General features: G+C 45.5%; 1 protein-coding gene across 2 annotated transcripts in view; it reads right to left on the bottom strand.

The window, feature by feature from the left end:
- Positions 1–24915, bottom strand: part of PLEKHM3 (pleckstrin homology domain containing M3) — a 1064501-nt gene that overhangs the window by 196017 nt on the left and 843569 nt on the right. For both annotated transcript variants that reach the window (XM_069615595.1, XM_069615596.1), the window contains exon 7: positions 23849–24006. In XM_069615595.1, coding sequence (XP_069471696.1) covers positions 23849–24006 — 158 coding nt within the window. The remainder of the gene's footprint in view (positions 1–23848; positions 24007–24915) is intronic.

The raw sequence follows: 24915 nt of genomic DNA on the forward strand, positions 1-24915 counted from the left end.
AAAGAGATGCAGAAATTCCTGGGTATGTGCAACTATTGCCGAGCATGGATATTGGATTATGCAGCGTACACAAGGCCCTTGTTACAGGCACTAAAAGAAGCACAACAAGAAAACAAACACATAGAATGGACAGAGGAGATGAACACAGCATTCAACTCGCTAAAAGAGCTGATATCAAGCGCTCCAGTACTGGCAAATCCAGATTATGGGCGCGAATTCTTCTTATTTTCACACTGCAAAGGAACACTGATGACAGCAGTACTGACACAAAAAACATCGTTAGGGCACAAACCACTTGCTTACTATAGCGGCACCCTAGACGCAGTAATGCAAGGTCATTTCGCGTGCGAGCAATCCCTAGCTGCAGCCGCGTTCGCGATTGAAAAAAGTGCCACAATAGTGATGGGCTGTCCGGTGACACTGTTTGTGGAACACTCACTGTTTGCAATATTGGAGCGATCAAAGAGCACACTGACAACACAACGCGCCACAGCATACGAAATAATACTGTCCAGCGCTAACATCCATATAGTAAGATGTAAAACAGTGAACCCGGCCACATTCATCACAGAGGCATGCACCGTAGAGGACATGCAGAACCACAACTGCGCCACGTACACAGGTGACGAAGGTCAGGATCAAGTGATTTTTGAGAATGCCCTGAACGAGGGAGAGGTGTATTTCGTGGACGGGTCAGCATCAATAGACATGGAGACAGGAGAAAAACATGTGGGTATGGCAGTGGTACGATTAGAGGAAGATGAATACGAGACACTAGTGCAACACCGCCTCCCATCACACTATTCAGCGCAAGCAGCAGAACTAATAGCGCTAATAGAAGCATTGCATGCCGCCAAGGGGTGCGCAGTGACAATATACACAGACTCAGCATACATGACAACAACAGTCCACGGCGGGTTGGCACGGTGGGGGCGGAGAGGGTTTCGACGAGCAGATGGAACACCGGTTCAGCATGCAGAATTATTGAAAGAACTGATTGAGGCCCTGCAAGACCCCACGGCAGTGGCCATCGTAAAATGCCAAGCCCACACCACAAATACAGATTTTATATCTTTGGGGAACGCGGCAGCAGACGCCGCTGCCAAAGCAGCTTCGTATTTACAGAAAGGTGAAATAGGAGAGTACATGTTGCACCACACAGCAAGCCAAGAGGTCCCCGCAGGATACAACATGATGCCCACACAGGAAATAATAGAGCTGCAAGAGGGAGCTAGTGCAGAAGAAAAATTGCTGTGGACTAAGAGGGGATGCAGCAAATCGCCGACTGATTTATTGTGGCGACAAGAAAGTTCAGGAAAAGCGGTAATGCCAGTTACATTGTTAGAAATAGCATTTCAACAACTACACTTTCCCGCACACAACACAAAGAAGCACATAATGGCGGAGATACAAGAAGATTGGTTTGCACCTTGCCTCCAGGAACACGTCACGAGGCTGGCTCTAGAATGCACGACATGTCAGATTTACAACTCAGGTATGACATTGCGCACACTAAGAGGAACGATACCAAAACCGAATGGCCCATTCAGAGAGCTCCACATTGATTATGTAGACATGGGAGAAAGGTGTAACGGGGCTCGCTACATGATTGTGGTTGTATGTCCATTCTCGAGGTGGGTGGAGGCAGGCCCTTGTGCACGCCCTGATGCGAAGGGCGCCGCGAAGTTCCTAGTGCGGGAAGTGTTTCCGCGCTGGGGAATTTGCAACGTCATTCGCTCAGATAACGGAACGCATTTTGTTAATGAACTATTCAAAGAAGTGACTACGCTATTGGGAATAAAGCACAAATTATGTTCGATTTATCATCCTCAAAGTAATGGCGTTGTGGAAAAGATGAACGGTTTGTTAAAAAGCAGATTGTCAAAACTGTGTTTTTCCCTTAAAAAGAGCTGGATGTACTGCCTGCCTTTGGCATTGTTCGAGTTACGAAATCAGCCAAGTAAGGACCACCACGTGTCCCCGCATGAGATCGTCACGGGAAGAAGAATGCACACAGCGCATTCGCCTCTCCGTGAGCGTTCTGATGCACACAGAAGCGCAGCGATATTGGGAGAGGAGTTCACAGAGTACTTGAAAAAACTGACACGGGCAGCGCGCGTAATTGCGAAGCAACTAGCCCCCCCCTCTACAAGGGAGGAGGGGAACACAACTGAATCAGAGAGGCTGCCTGAAAAACCACCACAACTAATGCCTGGTGACCTCATATATGTCAGAAGTTTTGTGCGGAGGTGGAATGCACCACGTTTCCATGGCCCCTATGAGGTAGTGTTTTGCACGCCCACGGCAGTAAAGGTGAAGGGCCTACGATACTGGGTACATTTGACAGACGTACGTAAAGCTTACAGCGCCGCGGAAAGTGAGGTGCAGGACGAGGCACAGACAACAGCAGACAATGAAGTTGTGCAGAATGAATGATGGGAATTGTGCGTGCATGGAGTGATGAACAGTGAACGCGACTGGCGCACGACAAGCGTACTGGAATAAATATGTATATGTATATATGTAATTTCTTGATTACAACTTTTTAAAGTTTTTTGTGGGGTTTTTTCTTGTTTTTTGAAGAAGTTTTTTGTCTCTCAACTTTCAATTTTTATATATAGAATAATGAACGAATAGTGATGATTGTAAAGTTACCTTGTCTGTCCACACACCCTCTCCCTCCCCCATTCCTATATTTTGTCGAAAAAACGTCACAACGTTAGAAATGTTTACATGCTTGTACTTAATGCACTTTTGTGTTTCAAACAGGATTTACCATGGAATCCAATGGGCAGCCTGCAACTAATAGATGTGTTAGATTTAGAGAAATGTTAGTAAATAGATTGACATATTAATTTGAATGTGGTTTATCAATGTGTGTTATTGTGTTCTTCATCTCAATGTTTTGCCTGGTGATACATTGGGTCATAGCGTTCATCTCTACCGAGATGAACGAGGGGGGAGGGGGGAATAACACCACCCTTGCCCCTGGAACGAGAGCAATTACAACTATAAATATTAAAGAAGGTGATTTTTTGGTCTGGGATGGATCTCACTTTGTATGGGGTTACTATACTACACCACCCACTGCTGCCCTGTCACAATCGAGAAATAAAGAACTGGAAAATGACACAGTGTCCCTACCTGAAATATATAACAAACCCACGACCATTCCCGCCCCGATCCAAAACAGCGATTTTCTGAGCGATTTTTTGTTTATTGAGAATGATGGAAAAGTAATTACGATGACAGAACGCAAGTTCCTATATGAAGAATTGAAAAAGGGGGGTGGGGAGGAGAAAGGGGGGCCTATTATCTCACCTATCGAAACTAAAGGGCACGGAAGGAGGGAGAAAAGTAGGCGGAGAAGAGAGACGAGTAGAAGGGGGTATGATGAGTATTACGGGTTAGGGTTAGACAAGATGGAAGACCCACGACACCCCCACCAAGCAAATAAATGGTATGCAGATATGAGTACAACAGCCAAGCAGACAACCAATGAAAGCTGTTATGTCTGTTCGCTCATCCCCCATGCATCAGGCACACCTAAAGTGTTGTTGCCAAGAGAATTGCCCATTGTGGATGCCCAATGTCTCCTTCATCTCACGCTGTGTAGAATAAAGAACACCTTCCAAGCACACGATGTTTCTTTTAGAATGCTACAGAACAACAAAACGTGCTATTCACAAGCGTCTGGAGTGGTCTGTCCTAAAGAACCTTTCTTTGCAATACAAGGGACACTCTTTTTCGAAAACAAATGGAAAGACGAAGAAGTACTGTGCAAAGCGGAAGCACTGAGAGGTGTCCAACCAGACAAGCTGCGGTGGATGGAAAAAATGTGCTTGCCAACATGGAAAGAACACATCCCTAAACTAACATGGGTAACAGCGATGGAGAAACCCTTCAAGCTACAAAGTGAAATACAAAACGAACTATGTTTCAAGGGAGAAGGAAAAGTGGCAATGGGGACGAATAAGAACTGTAACAAAACTCTCACCATCCCAGACATGAAAAAAGGAACAGCAGCACTAATGGATACATACTGGGTATGCGGAAACAAGGCTTACTTGCACCTTCCTCAAGCATGGAGTGGCAGCTGCTCAATGGCCACTTTGCATTCAACCCTAATGGTGATTCCAGAAAGCCACATCGACAGAAATAAAAAGGTGCAAGAAAACTTGAACCAGGATGTGACTTCTCCCACTACACAAGCGCACCTCTATGTCCTGTCTTCCGGAGGGAAAGGAGAAGAGCTCTCACGGAACAAGCGAGCATCGAACTACATATCGCAAGCATCATCCGATTTGCTGGCACAGATCCCAGACAGGTATCGCCTGTTCAGCTCCGTAGAAACATTTTTTGCCTCACTAGTTTCAAGTGTCCAAGCAAGAGCAAATGCAAAATGGCTTCAGATCACACGGTGGGAACTGATTCAGTTGGCCAATGACACTGAAGAAGGGTTCAACATAATAAAGGTGGAACTACGAGCTCTGCGACTAAGGACCATGCAGAACAGGTATGTTCTGGACCTGCTAACAGCGATCGATGGAGGTGTTTGCCGAAAAATAGGAAGTGCGTGCTGCACGTTCGTACCTTCCGAAGACGCAGAAAATGGGTCCCTGTCCCACGTCATTGAAGCAGTACACAACCTGGGCGAGAAGATGAAAATGGAAGGTGGAGCTGAAGATAGCTCATGGTTCGACAATATCTTCTCCTGGGTTCCCTCATGGCTTGGAATGACAATGAAGTTCTTGATACCAATTGTGGTGATCCTCCTCGTGATGTTCTGCCTGTGCCAGGTGGGCCTCCGATGTTGTGCTAACGCAGTCCCTAACGGTGCAATGATGATGGTGACAATGGGCAACTCTGGTGGTACAATTAAGGCGACACAAGAAGTACATGTACAGACAGGTACAGATAACACTCCCAGGTACCAGTTAGTGCCTATGTATCATGATAAGTTTATAGTAGATAAACTATGGCACACCACTATCAAAGAACCACGAGACGTGGAACTGGAATGGTATGAGGAGGTCTGGGTAGATTTGGAAGAAACTGGCGACTGTATATATTTAACTTGTACACCAGACGAGTATGCTAGAAGAGGTGAGAGCTTAAGGGGGGTGTGCAGAGCATGGATGCCTAGAAAAGGAACCCCTGCATGGGATAACGCAGTGATAGAGGAGCAAGAATGTAGAAGATTGGAAGAGCTAAAGAATTTGTTACTTTAGTAACGAAAGGGGGGAAATGTAGGGGAGGACTGGCCGCGAGGCCCTCCTCACCTACAGTCTTCTCCCCAGGTGAGGACCATGACTCGGTGGGCGTCCCCTCATGCCACCCGGGCCCAGGTGGAGGAGGGTTCACCCGCCGACGACATTGCCCACACGCATCCTTTCCTTGCATTTACTAAAATTCAGTTAGGCCTAGAAGCCATCTTGTCCAGCAAGCACGGCGTGAGTTCAGCACACTGTAACGAGGCCCCCACCTTTGGAGGGCCTTTCATGCATCTCTGCCGCCACAGCAGCCCTGGTAGATCCGCTGCGAGCGCGTTCCCATGAGAAAGTCGGACATGAGCTAAGCCCGAGATGCCAACACTGTAACATTCTCTCATTCACAATGTAATATTGCACCTCGCATGACCCGGTCCGCGAGGCCGGAATGACGGGGAAAAAGCTGAAGCATCACTATCTGAAGAAAGTAGAAAACAATTCAAGTATTGGTATTAATGAACTACCTCGGTTTAAACAGATCCTGTAAACTGTGAATAAACCATAAAAATGTAACGTTATATGATATCACTCCAGGTTTGGACTAGTGCTGCTATAACCACAGAGAAAGATGTTGACCAAACGTGTAACCTCTAACTGTATAAGTGTTCTTTCAATATTATGTAGAAGCCTGAACTCATATATATTTTCTTAATCACCCAAAGCGGCGAGCGTCAATCTCTGTAGGCCATAACCTAGTAATACCTTGTATAACGTCTAATGTACATACAATACGCGCACAACGTAGTGAATATAATGTTAGGTAATGAAAAGGTACTGGAACTGACTGTATTAAAGAAATATGTAACGAAATTGAAGTATATATGTATGTCTAAAATAACATCGAAATAAGGCAGAACATTATAAAAATTCTGCATTCAATAGTCAGCAACGCACGAGGAAAAAACCTTTGTGGATATATGCAAGGCCATTCTCCCTCCCACCCTACCAAGCCTGCCCGATAAAGAAGCTAAGACTTGTGCCGCGCTCCCTCACCTCCCCCAACCAAGCTGGAGTTACTTCAGAGAGTCCGAGGCCCCGGCACCGCAACCAAGGCCACAGCCCGCCACCTGTGTTATTTACAGCACGGTAATAAACCCACGTTTGAATCCACTGATCTACCAGCACCCTCTCATAAATCCCACAAACCCCCCTAGACCCCCCAAGAATCATGACCCCGTACAAGGATGACCCCCATCATTGGGACAAGACACAGAGACCCATTTATATAATAACTCCTAATGCGGCAGACAGACATGTATCATTCGGCCCAGGCCCAGAGCCCAGTCCCGTGACCTAAAATACCGGTCAATAGGACACAGGTAAATCTCACCCCAACCGACAACCACCAGACCTTTCACGAGGTGCATTCCTCATGTGTTGCGTTTATTTTATAAGATAAACTACCGAGCGATTTATTGATGAACTTAAATGTCGTTTTTTGAATAACTACAGTGTGCATGGCCTAGGGCAAACGAGACAGGGAAGGTATTCGTCATTGTCACAGGCTGCCCCAGCATACCAACACCGCTCGGATGACCTCAAGCTGGCCTGCCAGGCCCAACCCAACCCACGAGGCTGACCAGTGACGTCTTCACGCCAAGACCAACCATGCTGCAGCAACACCTATAGTTAGTCGACGCCACCCAATCCCAATTAACTTGTGCCCCCTATAGTGTGTAGGTGCTGATGACGTGTTTTGTATTAGAAATACGCCTGTCTTTGCGATTGTCAGACAGAGCGCTCTCGGAGGATGCAGAGTTCTTTGCATGCCATATTCTTGGATAAACTCCCACTTACGCTCACCCGCACTCTGTCTTGGCCTTATTCCCACTACGGGAGAGTCCTTTATTGTCTCTCATTGCGGGGAGGATCGTGCTGAAATTGGGGGCGCTTCCGTTCACCAGTGAGGGCAGATCTCCTGGATGGGTGGTCCTCGGGGAGTGGGAGTGGAACACCGACAGGTGAGACACAATGTCCCCCTTCCCTTAACACCTTTTCCCCATCCACCCACGTAGGACATCCCAAACCACTACCCCCCCTTTTCCTCTAAGGAACACTTTCGCACAACACAACATGCAACAAAAAAAAAAAAACTCTAGAGCCGTTTACTTGACATGTCCCAATACCAGGGTCAGGCAAAGTCAGGCAATTGATAAGAATCACACACACCCGACAGCTCTTTCCTTTCCCCACAGGGATAAAAGGTGGAGCCAGCGAGCACAGTACGAGCAAGATGGATATGACAGGCAGCACGAGGAGACAGAAGGCAGCAGTTCAAGAGAAGGAAAAAGGCGGCGGGAGGCGAGAGTGTGGCAAGGAGAGAAGCAACCCCACCCTTTCCACCCCAGGCCTGCGGAACCTTTGTGGAGAGGAATCTGAGACCGCGTACAATAGAGAAAGTATCCTGCTGCAGATGTCAACGGTACACGGGTAAGCCTATGATGATAAGGCAGAGGAGAGCAGACTGTGCCCGTGGTACCGGACTTGACACCAGAGAAGCCGAAGACCAAGTGGTTCATCACAGCCGGTGAGTCGAGGGGAGAATCGATAAGCACCGGGCTGTGTTGAGTAAGAGTTGCAAAGTGGCAATTTTTTAACAAAGTTAAAGAACATTAAAGAACTGTTGAAACTATGAGGGGAAGACCAGCTGCAGAGGGAAAACAACACCACATGTGTGCTAACTCGAGACACTCTGGTGGATCCCCATATTGAGAAACTACAGAAACCAGATGGCCATAGAAAGGCTGCCAAAAGAATGCAAAGTGGTCATATGTGAGGGTTTGAGAAAAGACCGATTCGTGAATTGTCATGAAAGCAAAGGAAGTGAATCCCGAAATCTATTAACTGTATAAAAGCAAAGAGAGAGAACATTGAAAGTAAATTTAACCCCATGGGTGAGCCACTATCATCCTGCTTGAGAGCCATAATAAACCTGGTGAAGGAAGGCTAGGAATTGAGAAGGGTCGGAGCGTAGCGGAAAGGGACCCAAGGGTGAAAAGTCATCACGCCAAAGTAGAACATTTGAAAAGGCAATATTGAACCCGGAGGAGGGATGCCAAAGCAGAGGGACGAAGTCTAAGGTCCTGCGAAAACAGAGTGATAACAGAAACTAAGGGTCCAAGCCCGGAAGAGGGGGCACCAGGGGTGAAGCCATCACCCTATTCGAACTTTCAAATACAACTGAGAAAGGTCAGCCCAGAAGAGGGGGACGCAGGGGTGAAATCATCATCCAAATTGGATATTGAGATTGATCTTTTCATTTGTTAAAGGAACTTTTGTTTTGTTGGTAATCTGAACACATCAGGCTCCGGAGGCAAGAGACTTTCAGAGAAAAGAAGACTTGACCATCAACGGTACTGATACTGTCTGCATTGGAGCTGTGATCTCGTGCTAGAGGAGCCCAAGACTGTCTGCCATTGGAACTGTCGTCTTGTGCTAGAGAAGCCTGTGCCCGCCTGCCATTAAAACCAGTGGAGAAACTTTGCTGAAAATGTTGGGGGGGGGACATGACCTCTGAAGAAAAGGCGCCCCATTCAAATTAATGGGGACAAAATAGTGTGCCATGAAAGTTGGGGGGAAAAACACCCCCGTCCCCCCCTAAAATTACGCCCATGATTAAAACTATCATCTCATGCCAGAGAAGCCTGAGTCAGTACTATGCTCCACCAACTCCACCTCAACCGGTGATCAAAACTTGGGCAAGGAAGACCCAGGCAACCACATCCTGACATATTATTTGAGAACACTTCTTTTTTTTCATAAAAACTATCCCACACCCATTTTCGTATAAGTTGAGAGGCTTGGCAATAGTTTTTTTTAGTATAGGCCCTTTTGGTTTTGACACACCACCACTGACACAACACCACTAGGACTGCCTTAATTTTCATTTGATGGTTGACATTTGCTAACATCTTAGAGTTAGGTTTACATTATGTGTTTTTCCCAACCTGCATATCACATTTTATTGTTCAATAAACTCCCTTGAACTGTGATTACTTGTGTCTGTCTTACTTGTTGTCACCGTCAGTTTCTCACAGCTCTCTCGCAGGTTGGGGTAGGATGAGGGGGGGTGCAGCTGATTGGTAGGTGATATTGGATGCCCAAATCTAGGGAAGTTAGTGGAGGTGCTGCAAGAGGTTTGAAGGATTGAGGCTAGCTACCGTTGTTCATGGTCGCATTTGTCCTGGTGTTGCAAGGAGCATTTTGTATTGGGGCAAAATAGTACCATGGTCCAATAATGATTAACAAGAGAGGATGTCGGTGAAGCATGTGAAGGTTAACAATGGAGTTGTAGGGGTATGGCTTTGCAGGTCTAAAACAGGTCAGGAGGAAGAGGGGCATGAGTATGTCTGCAGAAGGTGCACAGACAGACCACATGTCTAGTGCTGGAAGTGTCAAATCAGTAGGTCAGGAGGTGCCCACTGTGGTTGCATCACGATGGCTCAATGACGCTGCAGTTTCAGTTCAAGCTAATTTTTATAAAGACACTGAATGGGGCAGGGTTGGGTTGTATAGGCTATTATTCCTGCTCCTTAAGGATTGGGGTTGCAACATCAGCTGCAGGCATTGGAGTGACTAATCAGCATGTTAAGGGTATTGGCCAGTGGATTTCTAATGCTTTCCAAGTCATGCTGCACTTAGCTTGAAAAAAAGGGTGGATGTGGAAAATGGTGGTTCTTGACTAGTACTTTTCTTTCATTGAAGGTGCCGATTTGTGTACATCGTGAGACATCCCTTTGTCAGGAGAGCCCTCTGCCAGATCCGGAAACAAGGACCATGTGAAAGGGGTGATGCCTAGGGCTTGCCAGTTGTTTGGATCGGCATGCAGGGAACGAGGTTGCATCAATCGAGGAATTCATAGATGTTAGGGAGAGAAGGGCAACTTCCCAAAGCTAAATTTGGTAATTGTACATGTTAGAGGGAAAGATCATGTGGCTTTGGGGCGATGGCACCTGGGCAAGAATGTGGTGGCAGAGCTGGCATGGTTGTCAACATTCTGCCCAGATGCGATTGTGCCATTGTCTCACAGAAAAGGTATTGGAGAAAAGGACTGCCATAAAGACCTTTCAATGTGTCAGTAAGGAAACAGAACAATTAGATGTCCCAGCTGGCATCCAGCTGCGGGCGTCTCAGAGTAGTAGCTCATGGACTGATCAGAAGTCAAGATGTGTTCCACAAGGACTGGGTTCACCTTTCAAAAAGAGGAGCTGGCATATTTATTGATGAAATGGTAAGTTTTGCAATAATGGCATTCCCCAAGTCATGGTGCCCATGTGCAGCAGTAAGGTCCGGTGCACTGTGGCAGTGTATAGAACACATAACAAAAATATGATAGGCTGCATTCAAAACTGTGATGCTGAGGTAACACTCCTTTTGCCTCTAGATGCGGCTGAGGCATGGAGCTGTCTGAGTAAGTTGCCAAGGAGTTGCTCATGAGAGGGTCCTCCTGACCGTGCATGGTCTACAGGGGAACGGGTGGTTAGTGGAACTTTGAGCTGTTCAGTTCAGGAGGAGTTCCCCTTGTCTGCTGGGATAACTTCTGGTCGTGGGAGGATGCCTGGAAGGGCGCACTCCCTCACAACTAACAAATGCTCACTCTTGATTAGATATGCAGTGTGTTGTCTTAGAGAAGACATTGTTAGATAGGAGAAATATGAGAATTGCCATTGTTACTGTTGCATTTTGTAACACATGCAGTGAGTGATTTTGCCTCCTGTGCGCCCTATCGTAGCAATCCCAGGCAAAACACTGGGGCAAAGTACTGAGGGGCGGGTTGGCAAGGAATAAATACTTTGCGCTGGGAGGCGTGATTTCATCGTGCCATGCCGCCTAGCACCAGAAGTGCAGAGATTCTGCGTGGCACAACAGGAACTTGTAGATTTAAAAGAGCAAACAAGTTTTATTTTCCCTCTTTTGTTCCTGGCATGTTCCAGACGTTGTGGGATCCCTGTTCATCTCTGCTGCACTGTTTAACCACTCGCCCACACCAGTGTTAGGTCCTATTTGGCAAACTCAAGAATGGGGTGTGTGCAGCAATATGTGGGACCCATGTAAAATTATACAATGTGACAGGGCCAGCAGTGTGGCCCTGTCAATGTGGGGGGAGGGGGGTAAGTCCACCCCAACACAGGTGCCTTACTGCAGTCAGGCCCCCTTCTCCACCCCTCCTTACCTGCGGTGATGGCGCCATCCAAGCAGGAGAAGCAGCACAGCAGCTGTGAGGATTACGCCGGAGCAACGGTGCCATGAGAAGCACAACACGGGCCGTCTAACGCAGGAGGATGTGCCGACATGGAAAGGATTGCAGAAAACCAAGGGGTGCTGGAGCATGCACCGGAACAAGCCTCCACTAAAACATAAGGTAAATATTCTTTAAACTAAAGGCCCCCATGAAGGCCTTTACCCACTAAACCACCATGGAGGTTTGAGAAGGGAAAAAGCCTCCAGCGAGGCTTGGGAAAACATTTGGCTTCAGGGAGCCAGTATAGGCTCCATGTGAGAAATGAAGCAGGGGCCATGTTGGAAAAGGGTGGGGCTTAGCAGCCCTTTTAAACCCTCCCATGACCATCCCCATCCCCTGTCACACCCCAATGAGCCAGGTAACTGATTGGACAGTGTGATTACCCAATCCTGGGAAGGGGCGGGGTATTTAAGGAGGTGTGTCAGTGTACAAGTGTGGGTTAGTTTGGTGAGGACTGGAGGTGGTGGAGGATGTCCGAGAGCCATTGGAGTGCAGAGGCTATTGTTAAAGAGGGGGTCTGTGGAGTGTTTGTGTGCGAGAGGGGCGAGTGTGAGTTGTAGAGTAGGAGTAGCAGAGGGGCATAGTAGTAGTATCAGAGGTAGAAGTAGTAGTAGCCGGGAGAAAGGATAGTAGGCAGGAGGAGTAGCGAGTAAAGGAATTAAGTAGTAGAGTGGTAGTCGTTAGTAGAGGTGTGTGCAGGGCACCAAACCCCTGGGTGTCCCTGAGGGTCTGACTCGGGACTAGTGAGAGCGGTGAGCAGAGCACGATGTCCCTTGGGATCCGAAGAGAAAGAGAGAGAAAGAGAGAGAGAAAGAGAGAGAGAGAGAGAGAGACAGAGAGAGAGAGAGAGACAGAGAAGGGGAAGACAGCCGAAGGAAAGGGGTCGTAACAGCGTGGAAATAGCAGTAGAGAAAGAGACTGGGTGAGTGAGTGGGAGTGCAAGAGTAGCTATTGGCATAAAGTAAAAAGGAGCTTGGAACCAGAGGAACAGTAAGAAGTGGGAACGGAAGTAAGATCGAGGGGTGGAGGTGGAAAGGCAGAGTAAGAGACTGGAGGATCAGTAAGGGAGTCATTGGAGGATGATTTATAAGGGATCATAGACAAGTACGAGAGTGTATTTACAGAGTGAGCATGACACTGGGTGAATAAAGACACCGCTCACCCCTCCCTGAGAATACTAAGAGGGAATAGGCAAGGGAGAGTGAGAAGATCCCTAGAGAGCCAGACAGCTGGCGACTTAGGGAAAGCACCTGAAGTGCAGAGAGAAGAAAAAACAGATAGGGGTTACTGGTCCTAGTATTACTAACACCCCATTAGGGACGTCTGGGTTAGGGAGGTGGGAACCAAGCCCAAGGCAGCCTAGAGAGAAAAGGGCCAGCCCTCGTGCCAGTCCCACAAAAAATCCAGTAGGGCTGAAGAACTTTGAGAATTAAAAGCCATTCTGACCACTTATTTTCAATAAACACCCTTGGACTTTCTTTAAGAGTCAGTGTGATTTCTTATGACAGGACCATTCGGTCACAACAAGGGTAGATTCAAAATGGTAATGTTAAGGTAACATCCTATTTGCCGCTAGATGTGATCATGAGGCTTTGGATCAGCCTGTGAAGTTGCCACGATGAGGGTCATGACATGTTAAAGTGCACAGGTGCAGGTGGAGCAGGACCAGAAGATGGTCCATTTAGTAGGGATTGTCTTGTCTGACAAAGTAAGTAATCTGATCTTGACTGGAGTCAGTTGGGGCCTAGCAGGGAGAAACTCAGAAACAGTCCTACCCCGAGGGGTGTGAGAAAGCAGAAGGTTTCTCACCAACTAGCCCCCAGGTATCTGTCATCCAGATGGCCAGGACACTGCCATCAGTTTTTGATCCAGTTCCTGGGGGTGGACCAGTGCGGGAGGATCGCCTGGGTGACCGGGCTTCGGGAAGTGGGACACCAGATGGTGAGAGGCAGTATCCCCTTCCTTATAACACCTTTACCCCATCCTACCCAGTAAGTAATTTAGGAACTCTACCCCGCGACCCCCTTTTCAACACAAACACTTTCTCATGGACAGCCCGCTATGAGAGAAAACTGTCTAACACCTGAGGAGTATACCGGACGTGTCCCAATGCAATGGTCAGGCAAGGTCAGGCAATTACTGACCATCACACACACCTGACTTCCATTAAGCTTCCCCACGTGGTTAAAAGCCGAAGCACGAGATCACACTCTGAGCGGGGCAAAGCACACAAAGAAACAGCACTTCCAAAATGGCAGTGTAACCAGAGGAGAAAAACAGCAAAATAGAAGGGGTTCACATGGAGGGAAGTTCCCTTGATCTTTTAAACAAGGAACCACTGCTTTCATGAGCCTTTGAGATTGGAAAGCGTAAGACCAGGAAAACAGGCTGAAGAATCATGCATTGTGTGTCGGAGATACCCGGGGCCCTCCTGCGTCAATAATCAAGGCAGGGAGAATCACCAGCCACTGTGGTACTGTGGCACAGGGGGCAACCTCAGGTATGCAAACAGGCAGAAACAAAATAAGTGTGAGAACACAGTCTGGCAAAGCCTCGCCTCATTGGGGGGCCACTTCAGGTGTACGGGTGCACATGGCGAGCAACAATTGAATAGGCGCAGTATGGTCACGCCTGACCGCATGTTGAGAGCAGCAGAGTAGTTACTAGGCCGTTAAAGAGTACCAACTAGCATTGTAATAGACAGTGGAAAAGACAGCTGAATCGGAAACTGTTTCGATTTGTACTGATAGTATTAGCAGTACAGAACAACAGTGGTTAGACCTGCGCAAACCGGTAAAGCCTCAGCGTAGCACGACTCTCGATAGCACTAACCAAGGGTTTTGGATGTCTGGGTTATGGAGGAGGAACTTGGGCAGGCAAGAGAGAGAGAGGGACATCCGAAGGATCCGCAAAAACACTTGAACTGTCCTTGAGACTTAGTGTATCCTTTGCACCACGTGTGAAACTTGTCTCCCAGAAACGCTTCCAGGGCATGGGCTACCCATCATGTACAATACAAAATTTCAGTTTACCAAGATTCACTCTTGATTAGATGTGCAGTGTGTTGATTATAGAACAAAATGCTAGATAGAAGATTTATGAGAATTATTCTTGTTAGTGTTGTAGTTTGTAATAAATGTAGCCATGAGGTTTGGCCCAAAAAGTATTGTCTAGGTTGTGCTCATTGAGGGCTCTTCCTCCTGAATTCCCCATTCCTATATGTAGCTTCATTACGCACCCTTGCATACCATGTGCATTAGTGCCAATTGAGCCAGTCCTGGCTTTTCACTTTGCAATCTGGAATAGAAGTACAGGCCTAAATTCCCAGCATGCAAAGTGAAAACTGAGAACTGGCTCATATATATATATATATGCATGAGGCATATGAATGGGGTGTATCTATATATGGGTTTGAGTACACATGAATGAGAATATAGTGTGTTTGAACGTTTCTAGGTGGGTGCACGTGTGGAGGATGCAGTGTGAATGAATATATGGTTGCGTGACTGGTGGGTGAATGGGTATAAATGTTATTCTATGTGCATGTGTTAAAAAGGATGTTTGTAAAAACATCTAAAATCATGTGCACCCAGGGCAAAATCATAATTAGTAAAATGTGTTGGACAGTGAAAATAATAATATGAATAATTTCATCCAGTAGGGGGGCGATTTGCACAGTTCCAAAGCAAAATTGTAAAACAATGATTCTGCTGCCAAATTGTGCTGCTATGGGAGACGATCAGTGGGAAGGGTGGCAGTGAGCAGATAGAAGACTGCATTAAGGATACACACTTGTGATCAGACAATATGAAAAAGTCTATCAAAGGGGTGGCTTGAATTAAATACGGCTCTCCCAATAATTGTAAAAGTCTAGAGGATTTGAAGATTATTCCAGAATGCTATGAGTATTTTAAAAAACATTATGAATCCACTGATCCCACTGTTGACCCCAATGTAAATGATCGAGGCAAATTTTGTTTTCGGGCACTTGAATTGTATCATGAATTCTGAAGTCAAAGTAGCGATGAGTCTATCGATGTAAAATAGGGAAAGGCGTCCAGTCTGGATTCATACCCATTAGAACTCTGTGAGGAGCCAGGAATGAGACGCGGACACAGAGCTCACAGTTTTGGCTATAAACTTTTATTCAAAATAAAAGGGGGTTGGAAAATACCTTGCTGTCCCTATTCAAGGGGGTGTTTCCCTACCTCAAGCAAAATGAAGGGTCTGTCTGTTGTCAGGATGTCTAAATCAAAAATGTCCTGTGTCCAACATACTATTCTGGCCCTCACATTCTAAAGAAACTCTAAGATGAAAAGGATAATATCTTTGGCCTTGAAAGGGCACAAATATTCAAAAAGGAAAATAAAATGTAACTCCAACACAAAGGTTCCCAATGGATACAGTTCACAGTTCTAGGGTGTTGCTTCCTTCCCCGGGTTTCTCTTCACGATACTTTAAACTCCTAGGGGTACGAGTCACCCTTGGAACTCTCAAATTAATTTTTTTAAAATTGTATATTGAAAAACTTGGCTGCTAGTCTCAATTTCATAGATTACCTGGTGCACTCTCCTGCCAGGTTTCTTCTCCTCTTTAATCTAATATTTTCTTGCAGTCTTGGCTTTGCCTGGCATCTTCTCCTACCAGGACTTCCTCTTGTAAGTCGTTTTAAACTCTTGCCAAGTTAACTTTGCCTGGTATACTCTCTTGCCAGGGCTTTCTCATGTGCTTCACTTAATATACGTACACATGTAACTTAACTTGCTTTATACACTTGTAAACTCAACTGTGCCTCGTATACTCTCCTGCCAGGGCTTTTCATGTGATTTGCTTTACACACTTCAAAACCTGTCTGTGCCTGGTATACTCTCCTGCCAGGACTTTACACATTTGCAAACTGGTATATTACACACATTTATTCCATTAGTCTTTTTCTGATAATATTGGGTTTCATATTCTCTCTCATTTGTTGTAGTTTCTTTTATCCTTCTTTGGCAGCATTGCCGAAGTGCCCTGGTGTCCCAGTTCCCCACTGCAGGACTCATTGGCTTCTTGTGGTGTTCTTCGGTTCCTCGGTGCTAAACGGGAAGCAGTGTGGTGTCCCATCTCCACCTCGCAGGCCCACCGGCTTCATTTGGCAGGCTTCCACATCCTTCGCAGCGCCTGCTTGTCTTGAAGTGCCCGGTGTCCCAGTTCTTCAGTGCAGCACTCACCAGCTTCTCGAGGTGTTCTTCAGTTCCTCTGAAGTAAACGGGAAGCAGCATGGTCTCCGGTCTCCTGTTCTGTATCCCTACAGTCCCGCCTAGCACTTGACACCTGATGGCTGCACTTACCCTTGCACTTGCCATCTGCTGGCCACACTATCTATTTATTTGTCTTTATTTATTTTACTATTTATCTTACTGTTATCCTATGTACTGCACTATCCCCTTCCCTTTCCCTCTGCACTTTTCACCTTCCCCCCTCCCCTGCACTTGTGCGATTTCATTGTCACCTGGCCTAGTAGGATTGCGGTCTTTGTATCCCTCTGTTTCCCCTCCCATTCTGTCATAAACCAACCATGTATCTTACACTGACCAGTAAAGGATACAGGTATAACCAAAAAGGATACAATTGGTAGGGTTCTTCCGGATCCTCGAGGAGAAAAACAGCTTGAAAGTAGTGAAGTCAAAAATAGACCTTCCAAATGATGCCACTCTATGACTAAGTTAACCAGTCAGAGGGAGGAATCACTGGAAAGGGCGTGGGAAGGCAATAGGAAGTCAGCCTAGGAAATAATAAGGTATCATGAAGATGTGTCCCAACAATAATTCTCATGAATAGTTCGCCAAATAGGACAACACTAACCTGTAGATGTTCAACTGAAGAGGCTCCGACAAAAGGTCTCTGAAGCAATTCAAAATAAAACCAACGGAAAGGAGGGAAGGTTAGTAAGGGAAGCTTATCCCGAATGGCACGAGGGTCAAGCTAGATCTGGGTTGGTGCACCACAGGTTAGCGTCCAAAATAATGTGCACAATCACCTTCCAAATAAACAGTTGTTGACAGAACTTCCTTGCACTTGTAGAGCAGAAGATATTGCTCAGCAAAACATTCCAACACAAAATTAATCAGGGTAAGTTAGAAATCCTCCTGTTGTTTCATCACAGGCGACAGGATTCAATCAGAGTGCAGCACAGCATTAACAGGTGGCAGAAATCATCCAGGAGAGCCGCGTGTTAGTCCTCTAAACGCGGCTGCAAGAGTTGGTTGGAACTGCGTGTGGAAAATTACACGCAGCAAGGAGAGCTGCACGTTTAAATGCTTACACGCGGCTGAAGAGTACCAGGAAACCGCGTGTGATAGATTTACACGCAGTAAGGAGAACCGCACGTTGGTCTCTTAAACGCGGCTACAGGAGTACCGGGAAAGCACATGTGGAATATTTACACGCAGCCAGGAGAGCGGCACGTTGGTCTTCTTAGACGCGGCTGAAAAACTAGAGGGAAACCGCGTGTGGAAAATATACACGTGGCAAGGAGTTACGAAAATGCTGAACAATTGCGTGGACGCAGATCAAAGCTTCAGGAACAGGACTCCATGTTGTTTCATCAGAAGTAGCGAGCAACTTTCAAATGCTGCTAATAAACGTAGAGTGGAAATCATGTGACATTCTCCAATCACGTAATACTAACGACGTGTGTAATGCAAACACCATTTTCCGGGCAATGTATCAAACAGTCTCCATCTAGAATAGAAAGGCTTTGAGGTTGTATGGGCATAACAAGAACTGTGAGAATAGGATGTTACTGGTCCAGAAGTAATCTGACTGCCATGCATGACACATGCCTCGTCGCGCCTTGAAACATAGGTGCATGATAAATATCATATCACCTCGCATGCTTCAACGTCCTTTGCAGCACCCGCTTGCCTCCTGAGCATCTCTCCATTTTCGGTGGCATTAATGCAGCACCCAGGTTCCTGTGGCTGCAAGTAAGTCTCTCTTCTCCTTCCTCCCGCGCTCTCCTTCCTTCCTGTGGTCTCCACTCTGCAAACTGGGTCTCACAGTTCTCCGTCTTCTGCCTTCTCCCTGAGCCGACTGGCTCCACAGACTTCTTGGCTCGGTGGTCATTCAGTCAACACAGAGAGGGCAAAATTTCCCAAGCAGCGTCTCCCACCTGCCAGCTCGTTAGCGTATTTAAATGTCCTGGCACCAATTATGGGCTCGCAACCACTAGTGCGCATCTTGTGCTTCTGGCCTTGGCTGATCCTCATTACTCCATTCAGCTTTCTCGTTGCAGTACTTTCACATGCATGGAAATGGTAGTCAGTTCTTGATGACTTGTTTATAGAACACAGGAAGATAGTCTCAGTAGCTTCCATAGGTGGGTGAAGGAAGTCATGATAATATGCCATTAAGGCATGTGGAATGGAAGGGGTGTCCCTAAAAGGAAAAGGGGGACACCATGTCTCATCTGTTGATGTCAACTCACCACCCCCGAAGAGGGTTGCCTCCCCCCAATGTGATCCTCCCTCACATGGCCACTCCCAGAGTGATGATCAATGAGAACGGCTGCCGTCCCCTGGTCATATGAGGAGAGACTTCCCCTGGGGAAGAAGTGATGGCATCATCAGATTCATCACACCTCTTCGGGGAAAACCTGTATGCTTGGGTTCCATTTTTAACACCATTTTATAATGTTTTTATTGCCAAAAGGTGTGTTTCTGATTCGTGATACCAGGCAGAAATCATTCCTGCTTTTAAAAAAGGTGAATGGCTCCTCACAACCAATAATAGACCAATTTCCCTTTACTGCCCTTGCAAAAACCTATCACAAAATATTATTAACCCGACTGGAACACTGCATTCTGGATAAGATTATTATTTTGGATACTCATGATGGTGCTTCAGAAAGGGGAGAGGAACTGTAGAACATGCTTTCTATCTTTTAAAATCTATGTAACAAAACCGCTTTGACTGTGTCAATAAAACTAGTTTATGTTAAGTGCTCTCACAAGCAGATGCCCTATTAAGTTTACTTGAGGATGTTGTATAGTGACGATTCAGCAGTGGTAAGTTGGTGCCCAAAGAGCAAGATTAGTCACACATTCCCCATTAACGTAGGGGCACTCCAGGGTTGTATTTTGCCCACCTTACTTTTTCTCTCATATATTAGTGATCTGGCAATCGAGTTACTTAACTCTGAAGTTAATGCTCCTACAACAAACCATAAGTAAATTGGTATTCTACTATTTCCCAATGATTCTGCCATTGTTTCAAAGACCCTAGTTTGTAAAAACAAGCAATGTGACATTATGGCTACTTGTTGCATGAAAAGATGCCAGAGTCTACAACGGTGGCATGGTTGGTCAGAATTTGAGACGGCTGAAGGCCAAGTTCACATGCATGGATGCTGAAATAAAACAGGATCAACAATTCAACTACGTGGGTGGTGGGTTAAGTAGTTCAAGTTCATTGTCACCCCAGACTGATAAAAGTTAACTGAATTTTAAAACACTTCTCAGGGGTTTTTAAATCACTGAATAGATGGCTAAGAGACAGGTCTCCTGTATTAGCGATTGAAGTGTATAAGGCCCAGGTACTTGCAGCAGCATCGTATGGGAGTGAAATATGGGGTTACTGTTCTTTGAAGAAACATATAAAGGTTGAAAACGTGCTTCTATAAAAATAATCTGCACCACTATTATTAGATGTAGTCCTTAGGTCAATGTTGAGGATGGATTGAAGCCAGTATTATTTTGGCTGAGACTCCAGGAAATAAATGGGGATTTATAAACATACAAGGAGGCATTTTGGGATGTCATCAAGAATGGGGAGAGAGACGTTGGAAATGTTTTTTCCATAATAAAGCTAGCCTGGCTAACCATGACTTTACTAATTTGGTGGTTGAAGTATCAAGGGATATTGCTGCGTTCAATGACGTTTATGAGATATGGTATCTGAGATCATTGATTTGCTGGTTATTTGATTTACAATGAACTGCCCTTAACAGAAACATACCTGCATTATATTGAACACCCGGAGACTAGTGCTATCTTGATGCAATTTTATTTGAATATTTTACCGCTGGTGACTTTTACTTGTGCTTCGCAATCTGGCAACTGACAGAATTGTCAGTTTTCCATTTTGCAACTGGAAAGTGAAAACCATTGCCTCTTCATCTGCCCACATTATAGGACAGTAAGGAAAAGGTGGCTGACCCCCAAAATTATTTCACCAAGAACAAGGATAACGAATGAGGCCATAGCTCTTTGCAAAACAGCAATGAGCCAAATAGTTCTCTATGCTGTTTCAAATTATATAATGAAGGCGTGGTGTATCCTTAGAAATACTTACATAAATGGCCTTATTACTGGATGGCCAGGTTTGAATATGCTTTGTACTATATTTATTGGTTCATCATCTGAAAACATGCACCTATCAAAAAGGTTACAAACTATTTTAAATGTATGTTGCTATGGTTTTTTTTATGTTTTCTGGATTTGTGGTTTTACGTTGATTTTGGTTTTAATTGATTTTATGTATGTGTAATATTGGGAATATTGACCGAAATGAGGCTTGAATTGACATGTAATAAACACAAATTCACATTATTTTTTTCACAATAAAATCTTCTGTCAGTACAGAGATTAAAAACTCCCAAGATCAAGACCACCAGATACATGATGGTCTAAGACCACCAAAATATAAAGATGACAAAAGTTAAGACAAACAATGCTGCATAGTGGCAGCAGAAAACATTTGGTAGACAACATTAAGGTGAAGCTCTAAAGCTAAAATGTACCCATTGCTATTTTCTAAGGATACATTATACCTTAATAAAAGCAATTATTTAAAGGATTCCACCACAAATATGTTCCTACATTATTAGAAAGATTGTCCATGCTAAGTGAGACCACATAACACAAGATTAAATCTATTAAAAATAAAATGAACTGTGGTTAAAAAAATCCAATGATTGATCGAAAGCTAGAACAAGTATCTGTAAATGCTTCACAGCTGGGTGGGTGAGTTTGGAAATGAGACTTGGACAGTTTATCATTGCAAACAAAATAGATGGGGCAGACATCAAATACAAAGATCCTGTGATCATGCGGGTTCATAAAACAGAATTGGGTGATATAGTCGTAGTCTACAGTAACTCTTGTGCTAATGATGCAATGATGAATAAGCAATAGACTAAAGAACACATCCAATTAATTTAGATCCCAAAAAGGAGGCCACAGATATCTTGTCATCAATGTGCGCAGAATATTCTGAATATCACTGGTGGTGTACATGCCATGTTTGTACACGAGCATTCGATTGGTATTTCTGGCTTGCATTCAGAGTCTGTTTAAGATATTGCTTCTTTCTTCCAAGTCTGAATCAATGAGATTGAAAATGAGTATAGCCCTGTGTTTAAATATCAGACTTCTTCAATCCAAAGCCACATTCCTAACACCTAGATGTATAACAAAACATCACCACGAGTTATTTCAATTGAGCAGATACTAGGCAATCTGGATCTGGGACATCGCATTGGCAGTTGTCTTATAGACAATTTGCTTTTCGGCAGCTCAGCCCAATCTGCGGACAAGCCATACAATGCAGGTGTGGTCTTAATTCAGCAATTTCCTTTCAGCAGGAAGAAATCCCTCCTACTGACCAAAAAAGGATGGCAGAACTACTGCCAATAATGCAAACATATGGTGCTAATTTGACCCATGGAAGGCTTTGCCTGTGGACCCATGGAAGGACTAGGTGACAGGCGGCATCATATGTGCGGTTGTAGCCAAACTGGCGGCTCCTACATGTTTCCCACGCTGCTTCTGTTATTGGATATAAACTGAGATCCCCACGCACCTTAACTGCCATTCATGCTGAATTTCCACTGCAGGTGTTTTGTCTATAACATTATATTTGGTGGCTGGTTTATATCTTATCTTGCCCTCTGATCAATTTTATGACTCGTCTCCATTGCTAGCAGCAATAACTGCCTTTCAGTCAAAGATTTGGACAGCAGATTGTTTCGTTCCTCTCTATAAAGTTGGGTACGGCCCTCCTAATGTCAACAATTCAGAGATTCTAGGTAATGCATGAAGCCAAATAGAACACATGCTTTGTCAATTTCTTAGAGATTTGGTTATCTGGAGGAGTAGAACCAAATAACTCTGTGCTTATGCATTGAGTTCAAAATGCAGGTTATGCGTTTGTTGTGCGGTGGAGTGCAAGCCAGCAGGATTCTAACCTAAGAAGGGCAGCAGTAGAAAGGTGCTGCAGGTTGACACTTCGGCACTAAAACACTGAGCCTGGTACCACTCTAAGGGAGAGGAACTGGCACCAATAAGAGACCAAAAGAGATCTCAGTTTAAATCCTTGCACTGGATGCAACCACCACCATAGCATTCGCCAAAACTGAACACCTTCCATTTGGAAGAGTCAGATGCATAATCGGGCCGATGATGGGGGAGGGCGGGTTTGGTAATCGAAAAGACAGTACTCAATCATCCTCTCAAAGCTTTGACTTTTTTCGGTTTAGCAAAATACTATTGACTTTAGAGGCTGATTTTGTAAATGGGGAAAACTTCTCACTCCAGTTAGACTTTGACGTACTTAAATGTATAAGCACATGACAACTATAGAGAGTTTTTCTAGAGGTACACATTTCATGTTGCAAGCTACTAGCCAGCCATAAAAAGTCATTGGGCCTCATTCCGAGTACGGCGCTAACCAATGGCGCTATTAACACCTTGGTTGACGCCGTACCCGGACCGGCAGCGCCTTGGTGGATGGCGGAATTACTGCCCCATTCCAAGGTTGGCGGGGCGGTAATTCCCCATTCACCAAGGCTCTTCCCCATTCCCAAATGAGCCCCCATAGGGCTCAATGGGAATGGGGAAGATGCAAATAACGGTGACCATTCATTACGGTCACCGTTATTGGCTTGGAGGCCCCTTTGCGCCCTCGACTTTAACACCTGCTCAAAGCAGGCGTTAAGGGCGAGGGCGCAAAGGGAACTCGGAGTATGGCGGTAAGGGATCACCGCCACCGGTCTCGTTACCGGTGGCCGCTATCCCTTACCGCCATACTCGGAATGAGGCCCATTGTCCATCTCAGTTGTACACATACACACAGCACACCATTTCCTACTCACCAATAATCAATTATCACTAACCAATCGCTAGTGGCGAGTGCACATTTTGCGTCCTGGCTTTACTGTGGAAGTATATTTTAGCAAAAGCTTCTCACTCTTATGCGTCTGAAGTTGTTTGTGTGCAGTTAGAAGGCAATCTCCACCCATTTGCATTCTGATACAAGGTCAGCATTTCAGAACGTTTAAAATGTCACACTGCACCTGCTCGTGGACACGTCCTCGAAGGGGTAAAGGATTTCGCCATTGTTGCAGATCTCACAGATGAACCCTTTCTGGCTGCAAAGGCTGCAGTTGTACACATGCGAGGTGGCAAACTTGATCACTTTCCCCAGGAAAGGAGCCAACTTGCCGTCAATTACCTGGAATAAACAAGAATGTGAGTGAAGACCAGGAAATGAGAGGACAAACAGCGTGTCAACACTTCTGTGCGGGATTGCAGGGACTAAGGACCTGGCCATGAGTCAGGAAGCCAGAACGGATCAGCTCATTGTTACCAGTGTAAATCCATAGCAGATCAGAAGGAAAAACATTTTGTTAATAAATATTTTCAATCTTCAAGGTCCCAACAGCATAGTCAAGAAATAGGTAATCTGGTTGCAAAGAGAATAAAGAAAGCCAATTGCAGGTATCTGTGATTCTGCTTTTTTGCTGGGATTTATACTGCACTCTGCTGCCATTAGCATGGTCTCCAAGCGCTCTGTACCATCACCGTTTTGGGGCGAAGTCTGCCGACATGTCCCAGAGCCCACAAGGGGCCATTTTATCTCAGTCATTGTGCAAGAGTTGGGATGCTACCTGTGTTTCTTATTCTTGTGTATTTTTAAAACATGTCTTTCTTGATCAGGTGGGAACACATCAAACACAGCACACCCTGTAGGTGGATTTTCCAGATATTAGACAGCATTGCTGTAGTCTCGGGGGGAGGCGGGTTGTTTGCACTCTGCTGTCAACACCGAGTGCATTCGTGTGAAATACATAGAGAGAAGCATGCCAGAGATGTGACAAAAGGATGACATATGCACATATCCCCAGCCCCCAACTACTGATATATCTCTGGAAAGTTCTGCTGCAAGCATTATAAATCCACAGACTCTCTTGGATTGCAAATTTGGAACCAAGGCACTTTAACTAATTGATCTTCTCGAGAACACAACTGGGACACCGACAAGGCTCATTGCACCTAGATTTCCATATGCACTCTGGAGTTATATAAATGCTGGTCAAGCGTGCAATGAAGCAGCTTAAGGTAGAGAACTGCCTGGTGATTA

The sequence above is a fragment of the Ambystoma mexicanum genome, chromosome 9 (genome assembly GCF_040938575.1).
Source record: "Ambystoma mexicanum isolate Mex_15411 chromosome 9, UKY_AmexF1_1, whole genome shotgun sequence".
NCBI lineage: Eukaryota > Metazoa > Chordata > Amphibia > Caudata > Ambystomatidae > Ambystoma > Ambystoma mexicanum.